This window comes from Mandrillus leucophaeus, unplaced genomic scaffold (assembly GCF_000951045.1).
Source record: "Mandrillus leucophaeus isolate KB7577 unplaced genomic scaffold, Mleu.le_1.0 Scaffold719, whole genome shotgun sequence".
Lineage (NCBI taxonomy): Eukaryota > Metazoa > Chordata > Mammalia > Primates > Cercopithecidae > Mandrillus > Mandrillus leucophaeus.
This window is the reverse complement of record NW_012107797.1, coordinates 264,696-276,844: the sequence shown is the minus strand read 5'-3', so window position 1 is coordinate 276,844 and position 12,149 is coordinate 264,696. Positions and strand designations below refer to the sequence as shown.

The following is a 12,149-nucleotide window of genomic DNA, read 5'->3' as shown; positions in this document are numbered from 1 at the left end:
TAATTTTTGTATTTTTTGTAGAAATAGGATCTCACTATGTTGTCCAGGCTGGTCTTGAATTCCTGGGCTCAAGCAATCTGCCCACCCCAGCCTCCCAAGGTTATGGATGTATAGGTGTGAGCCATCACACCCAGCCTGCTTGTGCTTTTGAAATATAAGGAGGCTTTGCCTAACTCGAGGTCACAAAGATTTACTCCTATATTTTCTTCTAAGAGTTGTACAATCTTAGCCATTATATTTAGATCTGTGCTTTCTTTTAATTTTTGTGTATGATGTGAAGAATGGGTTCTTAACACCTCTGAAGCTGCAATAATTGATGTTTGGTGGCAGCACATGAAGAAAGAGTGAAGAACGTAGATTTATTGTCTTTCTCAGTTTGGACTACATTTTCCAAGAGGCCGTCCTCAACTCTTGAGTTCTTTCCATCTTCCCTAAATATTTTTGGCTGTTGAATATTAAAGTTGCTATGGCTTTCAACAGATCTTAATTCATTGCTTACATGTAATGCACAAGGAATTGTTTAGAGTGGTAACCCCTACATATCCATGATAAACTATTTGATTAGTTATATTTCACATTACATGAAATAATCTGTACTGCCTTAAGTTGTGTTTTACGGGTGAGCAAGCTGTTTTGTATAACAGTGATTATAATAATACTGGAGGGAAAACCTAACTCAGTATCATTGCTATTTGTTCCCTGAGTCCTTATCTATTAAATTTGGAGCCAATAAAGTAAGGAACATGCTGAGGCAAACTTCTAGGAAAAAAAAATATCTTTGCCCTTGCAGGAGTATCTGGTTTTGATGCAGTTGAGGAACACAGACCTGGCACAAGCTTTGCCCATTACAGAGAGACTCTGTGGCCTCGACTGGTTTCTCAAGTCTCTAGGAAGTTTGAACTTTAGCTGGAGTTTGACTCAAAGGCTTGTGGATACTCTTGTTCTGAGATGTTCTGGGCAGGTACTTCAAAATAGATTTCTCTTAATTCCCCTTTTGGTCAGTTGTTCAGGTCAGAGGGTTCAGGCAACCAAGCTTGAGTCCTCACTTATTTTACCAAACCAACCATGAAAGTTGATCAATTCCTAACAGCTCTGTCACCAGTTCTCACTATACCTTCCTACCCAGATCAAGTCTGCAGTCCAGGGTCACCCCTTCGCCCCTATCCTTTTTGTAGCCCCAAAGCCTAATCGAGAGGAAGTATTCACTAAGTCTTTGTTGATGTTCTTTGTTCCACCATATTTACACAACTTCGCAATGGTATAAATAGGATTCACTCCTCCCTCTCAGGGTAGAAATTCTAATAAAAGAATAATCCATGGAAGTTGGGTGCAGTGGTTCATGCCTGTAATCCCAGCACTTTGGGAGGCCAAGGCCGGCGGATCACCTGAGGTCAGGAGTTTGAGATCAGCCTGACCAACATGGAGAAACCCCGTCTCTACTAAAAATACAAAATTAGCTGGTCATGGTGGCATATACCTGTAATCCCAGCTACTTGGGAGACTGAGGCAGGAGAATTGCTTGAACCCAGAAGGCAGAGGTTGCAGTGAGCCGAGATCATGCCATTGCACTCCAACCTGGGCAACAAGAGTGAATCTCTGTCTCAAAAAAAAAAAAAAAAAGAATAGTCCGTGGAAAAGAAGGCAGCCTTTCTCCAGGGGCACAGCCTTGCAGGTGTGGAGGTGACTGGGTTAGTACTTCTCCGAACAGTGGGTAAGAGGTGAGATGAGGTAGGGAATTATCTCACCAGGGTTCAATTCTTGGTTTTGGTGCGGATCTTTCTGAAGGACACTGGGGTCCACACCGTGGAATTCTTTCTCATCTCCAGTAAGAAATCTGTCACTTCAGTATTCCCCTCTTGTATCCTACCCTCTGATCTAGTCTTCCTGTTACCCTCGGGCCCGTGGCCTCACTCCCAACACACAGGTCTTTGACCTTCACTCCTTTGAGTTTTCTTGCTTCCCCATCAATCTTACTTCTCTCTGGGGCTCCCTTTATCCTCTACCTGATTTGCATCCCACAAATGGCGTTGTTCCCTCTGGTCACCACTGCTCTGGCCAAACCTTCTCTCTGCTGACTGCATCTATTGCTGTGAGCTGATTGCTCTCCAGTTTCTCCATCTCCTGAGGTGTGCTTCACACCACTGCTAGAAGAGCTGCCATGCATGTGCCTGGGTGAGGTGAAGTGGGGAGTGGGCTTGAAATCCAGCCCTCATTCCACTCATCATTTTGGGCTTGGCAGAGCTATGTCTGCCTAGAGAGAATACCTTCCTCTAATTGGCATGAATACACCCTATGGGCTCACAGAGGAGGTGGCTACCAAATTGACCTTTCTAAAATAGCTAACCATCTCATTCCTCTGTATGATACCTTTTAGTGGGTCCTGTCAGCTAAAAGCCAAACTCCTTAGCATGGAATGTAAGCAAACCCTCTAAGACCTAGCCTGCTTGTCCCACCAGCATTTTAATGAGGGTGATCATATGATTTATTGTCCAAAGTATTCCTTTCAGAATACGTCTGAAAAGAAGGAAAAGCTATTACTGATTATGACAGGGCAATCCACTACAGTGCCTGGGCACTTATTTGTAACCTACCATTTCACACCTTGCATTCATTCACTGTGGTAGTACCAACCCACTGGTAGTTTTCTATATATACCTTGTTATTTCCAGATTAAGATGTTTTGACAGAGTTATTTTGACAACCTTGTTGCGAATCTGAGGACATTTTGATTCCTTTTCTTCTGATTAAACATTAAAAGATGAAATCAACACATCCTCAAGTCAAAATCCCAAGTCCAAAATGATCATAGCCTAAACAATGATATTAAAACATCTAATTTACATTATTCTATGCTCTGGTTACTTGACTGTGGTATTAATACTTTATTGCTTAGAACTTCTATTCCCTTTTCCCCATTTTCCTACCTTTCCTGGCTTATTTCCACTTATTGTTCAAGATATCTCAAGGACTTTTTCTTCCAATTACCTTTCCCTGATATTTCCTGACTGGGCTCAGTGCCCATCGTCTTGTTCCCACAGCAACCTGTATACATTTTTTATTATACCAAAAAAAAAAAATTGTGTTGAAGTCATCTGTTCAGGCCTGCCTTGCTTACAAGACTATTAGGTCCTCAAGGCAGGAACCCTGTCTTATTAATTGTTTTATCCTCAGTGCCCAGCACAGCACTTCACAAATAACAGAATCTTAATAAATATTCCTTTACATAGACTAATTTGATCTCCTTGTAATATGAAGTGAAACGTGCCTGCCCCTTATTTCCTGGGGAATTTTTTAGGGTACTAGTGATGATTTATACCTACTTGGAGCCTTCAGGACATTGACTTTTGGCATGTTAAAGTTGTAAAGCCTTTTTTTTTAATACCGTAGAATCATATAAAAAGAAAAATACACATGCATAATATTCACGTTTTGCCAAAAGTGTGAACAGTGATGTGTTAAACTTTAGTTTTTCCATGCCATAAAGATACGAGGGTATAGAAGAGTAATTCTTGTTTAATGCAATGAAGGATCATACAATCCATTAAATAATAATACTCCATTCTTGCCTTATTTTCTTTCTTTTTTCTTTCTTTTTTTGAGATGGAGTCTTGCTCTGTTGCCAGGCTGGAGTACAGTGGCGTGATCTTGGCTCACTGCAAACTCCGCCTCCTGGGATCAAGCGATTCTCCTGCCTCAGCCTCCCGAGTTGCTGGGACTACTGGTGTGCACCACCACACTGGACTAATTTTTGTATTTTTAGTAGAGACAGGGTTTCACCATGTTGGCCAGGATGGTCTTGATCTCTTGACCTCGTGATCCACCCGCTTCAGTCTCCCAAAGTGCTGATATTGCAGGCATGAGCCACTGTGCTAGGCCTCTTGCCTTATTTTCTAAGCTCTCTGGATTTGGCATTTTGAGTGAAGGTGATCAATGTTATCCTAATGTTATGTGTTTGTTTTACAAGCCTAATGTCTTCTGTTTCCATTTCTCTAGAATGTTTTGGACGTTTAAAGAATGGTTCTGGTTGGAAAGATTCTGGCTTCCTCCAACAATAAAGTGGTCAGATCTTGAGGATCATGATGGACTCGTCTATGTAAAACCTTCTCATTTATACATGACAATTCCATATGCTTTTCTCTTGCTGATTATCAGATGTGTATTTGAAAAGTAAGTAGTACTTTAGTGTTTCCTTCTCATTCCCCCTCTTTGCTCTAACACTAGAATAATACGGTCTTAGGCTTAGTGAGATCCTTAAAGAATCTATTGTTCAGAGGTTGTCACTAATGGGCCACAGATTCTTGGGATGAATTAATGTAATCAGATGCACTCCAAATGTTATTTAAAGGCTGAACAACAAAAAATTAGAAACATGGATCCCATTGAGTGCTTTAGTTTTATAACGAAGAAAATCAAGATCAAGAGAGGTTGCAGACCACAGAGCTTATTTGACAATATGGGAACCCAGTTCATCTTCTACTCTTCCATGATGTCCAACAATGCATATGCATTCCCGGAAAGGTTGGGCTAGAAGAGTCTATGACTCAGGAGGCATTATCATTCTCAAATGCCTATAAAATAACAAAAATGGCTCATTAAAGACTAAACCAAATATTGCTATATGGTACAGTTTATTTTAAAGGTTTATTTAAAGGTTTAATAGCTGCCCTTCATTCTAAAGTGCAAGGAAATCAAAGAGAAAAACTATCAGTTTGCTTTCTCAGAAAAAGTAAACTTATTTTTTTCTTGATTTAATTTAAATGGATGTTATTTCCAGCCTTTTTATTAAAATTGTACTAGTGTTATGATAACAGTAGATAAATGTGCATCTATAATCTCTGTAGTTGACTCTATTTCAAAAAGCTGTTATTAGCACATTAATTCATTTGGAGCAAAGAGAATATTCAAATGTCAAGAGTTGGAAAAACTTGAGACAAAATCTGATAGAGATCGTTTTGCCAAGACTAACTGTAATGCAGATCATATGTTTATAACCATTTGCAGGGTTCTTATCTTGAGAGCTAGTTTGACCAACTCTGTTTAATGAACTCTTGAAAAAGTTTTTGTACAACAACAGCTTCACTGGGGCCAACAGTGTGCTATTCCTACTGGGAGGAAGAGAAAGCCCCTGGATACCACTAAACCCTGGCTGAGAACATTTGAAAATGTACTTCTTTTCTGACAGTTAATTCTACTTTTTACTCACATATTTGGACGTGTCAAGAATGCATAAATAAAGTAGAACTTCAAAATTAGCAAATTACTATCCTGAAATACTAGCTGTTCTTGCATTGTTTCCGGTGATCTGTGAATTTGGCATCCAGGTCTATTACTTATTTCCATTACAGATTTCCTACTTTTTGGTGGACAGCTCCATTTTTCACAGTTTGGCCAGGACTGTGAGCCAGAAAAATCTTTAGGTTGCCAAAGCAGCACAGCTGTGGAGGACCAGCTTGTTACGTCCCTGTCTTGGCCTCTCCAACAATAATCAGGAAGGAATCCAACCCTCTGTTAATTCCTAGGACCGTTGTTACTTCTTCTCAAGGGATTAACTGTAGTCTATATTCTCTATTCTATCTCCTTATAACTTCAGTTCCCAATAACTCACTCTCAGCTTTTTCCATTGTGGTGCTACAGAAAACTATGTGTTGCTTCACTAATGCCGTATCTCTGTTAATGCCATAGAAGGAAGGAAAATTTAACGGGGAGAGAGGTCATACTTTTTGAAGTATAAGTTTATATTTTTTTCCAGAGCTTTTATATCATTAGTGGGAGATTGAACCACTTATATCATAAATAAAATATCACTTATACCTTACATTTGAATAGGAGCTTATAGTTTAAGAGCTACATAAAATCACAAATGGTGTGGTCTCAGTCTGCATGTGTGGAAATGAGAGGTAAATGACCTGGCCAAGGTCACACAGTTAACATGGGACTTGAACTCCTGAGCTCAGATTTAGGGTTGTTGGTTTTTTATTTTCTGACTGTCTCAGTAATTCTTAGACTTTCACAGTGAAAGACTCCTGATGGCAGAAGAGAGTACACAAATGTCTCTTGGGAATACAGAAAGCAAGCTTAAAGAGATAATAGCAAACACAAAAATTTCTGAACTATTTTAAAAATTCATGTAAATATAACCATATGTTTCAGCATATCCTGATAGATTTAACACAAGAAAGCGTCTTTCTTTTGTCCTAGACTGTATTTGTGCTACATCTTCTCATTCTATGAAGTGACCAAGATTTGTGATTTGACTGGTTCATTATTGTCCTTTAGAACTAGCCAAGAACTATTTAAGATCAGAAATTAATGTTTCTTCCTAGAAAATCAAGAAGAGAGAGACAGACAGATGAGAAACAAAGAAGCAGATAATTTGAAAGTAACTGACATTTACTTTGTATTTAAAATTTTCTTTCCTTGAAAGTTTTAGTTTGTGGCTTATGTTTTGTTTTTTGTTTTTTGTGTGTGTGGCTAATGTTTCGATTTTTATTTTGTCCAGACTACTAGTTTCTAATTAGTTTATCTTGTATGCATTCTTTTATGTGTCTGAAGTATGATTTGAAGGAGACCTAAGCTGCTCAAATATCAACACTTGTGTAATAAACACATTATCTCAGATTAAATCATGGTCCCAGAAGAGTCTAAGGCAGGGGTGCAGGTGGTAGAATCAGAAGGTCACATTTTTATTATTGTTGTTACTTAAAAATACACAAATATATTCCCCACCCTAGCAATATAAGGTCATGATGGGGCAGTATGTCCATCATTCTTTGAAGGAAGGTAGGGTAGCTGGAGTAACCTATCTGTAGCGACTTACATAAATTGAAAAAGTATTGTTACTAACTGTCCCAACTGGAAATAGTCTTAAAACATACACATTAGACTTTTTCATCTGAGATCTACTTTGCTCCCAATATTTTGTTCTCACATAAAAAACAAACAAACAAACAAACAAAAAACCTCTGGAAAATTCTGCTCACAGAACCTCTGAATCCTTAGGAACTGGAAATCAATCTTATGCCAATAGGCTATTTTATCTATTTAGGAGAAGTATTTAAATGTAAATGCCTAATATCTGCCTAGGGAAACATTCCTTTTATTCTATTAAAAATATTAAAAATAAAGGGAGATCTGGGATGTCTAGGCGTTTGGCTTCCAGGTAACTGATGGGGTGCTAGACAAAGAGGGGGTTGTCTGGGTGTCTGCATGGGTTTGTCTGAAGGCTTAATTCTGCAATAGTAGCAAACCTAAGGGACTCATTCCCTGATAATTAACCTAACTTTGATCCATTTACGTGGGAGCAGAAGTTCATTCTTTTTTCTTCCTCTCAGACTTTTTTTTTTCTATTCCATATCAATAAAATGAAAATTTAGGCAAGCTAGCTGGCAAGCTAATCTCTAAGTTTCTTCCTAGGGCTAAGACTTACAATTTCCCTTCTCTCTTCAGTTCCATTTATCAAATATTTACTGTGCTCCTTTCTTCTCTCCTTTTTCAAAATAGATTTTTAATTAAGTGACTGTATTCATCTATACTTTATTAAAGTGATTGATTTCCTAGATTTATTTGAAACAGAAGGATAGGACTCAATTAGACGACTATATTTACATCTATACTCTGTTCTGTTAAAAATGTTATTTTCTAGCCAGGTGCGGTGGGTCACGATATAATCCCAGCACTTTGGGAGGCTGAGGCAGGTGGATCACGAGGTCAGGAGATCGAGACCATCCTGGCTAACATAGTGAAACCCCGTCTGTAATAAAAATACAAAAAAATTAGCTGGATGTGGTGGTGAGCGCCTGTAGTCCCAGGTATTCGTGAGGCTGAGGCAGGAGAATCGCTTGAACCCAGGAGGCAGAGGTTGCAGTGAGCCGAGAACACACCACTGCACTCCAGCCTGGCAACAGAGTGAGACTCCATCTCAAAAAAAAAAAAAAAAAAAAAAAAAAAGAAAGTTTTTTGTTTTCTTTGTGTAAGAGGTAGGGATCCAGTAAAACAAAAATCATTATGTCTGTCTTTGAAATTAATGAAGAGGACTGTAGTTCTCTTTCTTGTTTAAATTAATGATTTTAACAGGTATTTATTCCTCATATCAGCAAGGATACTATGAATGTATATATTTATCTACGTGCATACTTATCCACATGCTGTTTCTCACATGATCCTCTAGAGAAAAATGTTATGCTTCATTTGGCTTTGAGATTAGTTTTGTCCCCTTACTGTATAAATCTTTGGTTTAATTCTATTTTGCTTTCCCCTCCTAATTTCTTCATTTCTAACATTTGAGGAGATAGCACTGAGTGAATATATTGAAAACACTACCCTATGAAACTATTTCCAGTTTGTGTTGTTCTAATAGTGAAAAAAATGGATGTTTTCTCCACTAAAATTTTCCAGCTATTTATTCCAGTTGGATAAATGAACTAATTCAATTTTTTATCCAAAACCCTGTCTCATATATATATATGAGAATATATATATTCTCTCTTTCTCTCTCTCTATATATTTATGTATACACATATATATGCTCTCTTTCTATATATATATGTGTGTATATATATGTCTATATAAGAGCAATCTTGAGTGATTGATGACTTTTTCATTAATTCCCTTTTTTCCCCATACATTACTCCCATTCCCCTCTCTGCTGTGTTCTGTGTATTTGGTGATCCTTTATTTGTATGACCCAGTAAAACATGTGCTTCATGTGCCGGTATCACTTGTTGACATAAATGGTATTGTGCTAAGACCTTTTCTTTCTTCTTTTTTAAAATTTAGCACTATGTTTTATGATCTCTCCACATTGCTCTGTGTACATCTGGTGCATAACTCACTTATTTTTATATGTCTCTGAAATTTAGGGGCCATTTTCACGAGAACTTAATTCATCTGGAAGTTGGACTGGCATACATTTAATCAGATTATCTTAAGAGAGTTTTTATTTAACTTCCATCGATATAAAAATGAATTTAAGAACTAAATGGTCATTCATAAGTAAAATTTTCAGCATTTAATTAAACACAAAAATTATCCTTCAGTAAGTCCTAGAATTGACTGACCTGGCAGAAGATAGTGCCTTTGTCAGAACTGAAGGAAGAATAAGGAAATCTCTTTATTTTAAAAATATCTGCTTTATTGAGGTTTGATTTACATACAATAAAATTCATCCAAAATTTTGACAAATGTATACAGTCTTGCAACCATTACCACGATTATGATACAGATTTCTGTCAGCTAAAAAATTATTATAATGCTTTCAGTTAATACCCTCCCTACCCACTAGCCACCAGCAATCATTTTTTCTGTCACTATAATTTTGTATTTTCTAGGATTTCCTTTAAATGAAATCATACAGACTATGGTCTTTTGTGTTCGACTTCTTTCATTAAGCTTAATGCTTTTAAGATTTTTTTCATGTTGTTATGTGTATCAGTGGTTCCTTTCTATTGCTGAATAGTCTTTCAACATACATATATACTATAACTTATTTATCCTTTAGTTGATGGGAAGAAATTTGTGTTGCATACAGTTTTAGGCTGTTATGAATGAAGTTACTATGAACATTTGAGTACAAGAATTTGTGTGGATATATGCTTTTATTTCTGTTGGTAAAGAGCTAAAACATTTGCTCTTCAAGACACTGTTAGTGTATATCCCTACAATGGAATATTGTTCTGCAATAAAAAGGAATGCACTACAGATACATGCTATGACATGGATGAACCTCATAAACATTAAGCTCTGTGAAAGAAGTCAAACATGACTGACCACATATTGTATAATTTCATGTATATTAAATATTCAAAAAGGCAAAGCTATAAAAACAGAAAATAGATTAGTGGTTGCCTGGGGCAGGTGCAAGAAGAAACAGAGATTAACAATAGACATGAATGATAGAAATGTTCTAAGGCTGATTCATAGTAATGGTTGTACGACTTAGTAAATTTACTAAGAAGTCATTTTATACATTTAAAAAAAATTGTATACTTGAAAATATTGAATTATATGATATGCAAAATACCTTACTAGTTATCTTTTTAGGAAATGTTTCTGTAAATAAAATAGAAAGGCAAGCCACAGACTGGGAGAAATTATATGTAAAACATATATCTGATAAAGGACTTAAATTCAGAATATATAAAGAACTCAGAACTCAATAATAAAAAGAAATAACTTGGTTTTAAAAATAGGCAAAAGATTTGAGTAAATACTTCATCAAAGAAGATCTACAAATGGAAAATAAGCACATGGAAAGATGCTCAACATTATTAGTCATTAGGAAAATACAAATTAAAACCACAATGCACTGGATTAGCAAAAATGTCAGAGTAAGAAACTCTGAAAATTCTTTCTTCCATAAAAGCAACCAGAAAACTAGCAAAAATTGTCATAGTCAGTTTTATTTTTCAGAATTGAGAATCAACCAAAGGCTTCTAGTGATCTAGGGATTGTTATTTAAGAAAAACAGCAGAATCTTGGAAGGAATAGCAAGCTGTGTGACATTTTTAACTTGCCCTGTTTCCCATCTCGCCCTGTCCATCTCGGGAGAGCCTTGAAGAACCAATGGCCCACAATTACAGCGGAAACAAGCAGCCTGGCTGCCACTGAAAGGAGCAGAACAGAGTAGAATTTCCTTCAAAGCTCATTATCAGAGGATTGTCATTATCTGACATGTCTGGTGGTTCTCTGGAAGACACTACTCACAGTGCTGTCTTTATCTGACCTGACTCAGAGCTCACCCAGTGAAAAAGCCTTTTCCCTGAGGGTGTTTGTCTAAAACAATTAGAGACAATTGATTAACTTCATAACTGTCTAAGACAGTGTATAACAATTGGGGCAAACAATAAAATGACCAAAAAGCTTAAAAGAAAAACCTAGAACATGAGGTGTGCATAGAAGGCTTTGAAAAATTCTGACATGTTCTTGGAAATCCAGAAGGCCCCTTTTATGTGTGAGGCTTAGTGCATGTTTATGGCTATCTGCCTGCTCAGGAAAGACCTGGGAAGGCCATAAGCTGTCACCTCTGAATGACCTTTAGGCTCTGTGCAAACAGTTAAGTGAAGGCTAAGGCAGAGTTGCTTACTGCCTAGTTAAATGTTGAAGGTGTGCCCCAACATATGCACAGAGCTCCTCAGGAAAGACTGAGGGACTTATTGGTTCCAAGCATTTAAGGAAATCTCTGTCTAATCATTAGCTGACTACCAAGCTAACCTAATAAAGCCTTCAGTGCTCACATATCACAAATAAGACTTTATAGGTTACTTCAAAAAAGTGACTAAGCAAACAAATGGACAACGACAAATAGCAAAAACAAAACTTTGGGGAGGAGAAATAATCCGATTTTTATAGTTGCCACATTATAGTATTTAACATGTCCAATTTTCAACAAAAACTTATGACACATGCAAAGAAACAGAAGTATGGACTATACACAGGAAATACAGCAATTATTGCAAGTGTTTCTGAGAAAACCTAGATAGTGGACTTATTAGACAAAAACTTTAAGTCAACTACTTTAAATATGTTCAAAGAACTAGAGAAAAACATGCTTAAGAACTAAAGGAAAGCATGAAAACAATGTCTTACCAAATCAAGAACATCAATAAAGTGATGAAAACTATAATTTAGAACAAGGAACCAAATAGAAGTTCTAGGGTTAAAAACTACAACGACTGAAATCAAAATTTCATGAGAGAGGCTCAATAGCGTGTTTGAGCAGGCATAAGAAAGAGTCAGCAGTGTGAGAAACAGCAAAATAAAAGAGAATGAAGAAAAATAGTCTTAGAGACTTGAATACCAACATACACATAATGGGAATTCCAGAAGGAGAGAAGAAAATAAACAGGACCCCAAAAATGTGAAGAAATAAATGGCCAAAAATTTCCCTGAATTCTGAATCTGTATATCCAAAAAGCTCAGCAAACTCCAAGTATGATAAATTTAAAGAGAACTATACCTACATATGTCATAATCAAATTGTCAAAAGCCAAAAAGAAAGAATCTTGAAGGCAGCAAGAGTGGAGCAACTCATCACATGCAAGGAATTCTCATTATGATTAGGAATTGATTTCTCATCAGCATCTATGTAGGCCAAAGGCAGTGGAATGCCACATAAAAAGTGATGAAAGAAAAACACTGTGAACCAAACAAAA

At 36.9% G+C, this 12,149-nt stretch overlaps 1 protein-coding gene across 2 annotated transcripts in view; it reads left to right on the top strand.

Moving 5' to 3' along the window:
• Positions 1–12,149, top strand: part of CERS3 (ceramide synthase 3) — a 149,023-nt gene that overhangs the window by 41,186 nt on the left and 95,688 nt on the right. The window contains exons 1-2 of one of the 2 annotated variants that reach the window (XM_011965247.1): positions 2,135–2,160; positions 3,994–4,167. In XM_011965247.1, the coding sequence (XP_011820637.1) occupies positions 3,995–4,167 (173 nt within the window). In that variant the 5' untranslated portion in view covers positions 2,135–2,160; position 3,994. Of the gene's footprint in view, positions 1–2,134; positions 2,161–3,993; positions 4,168–12,149 lie in introns of those variants that run through there. The other variant, XM_011965246.1, reaches the window with a different exon arrangement.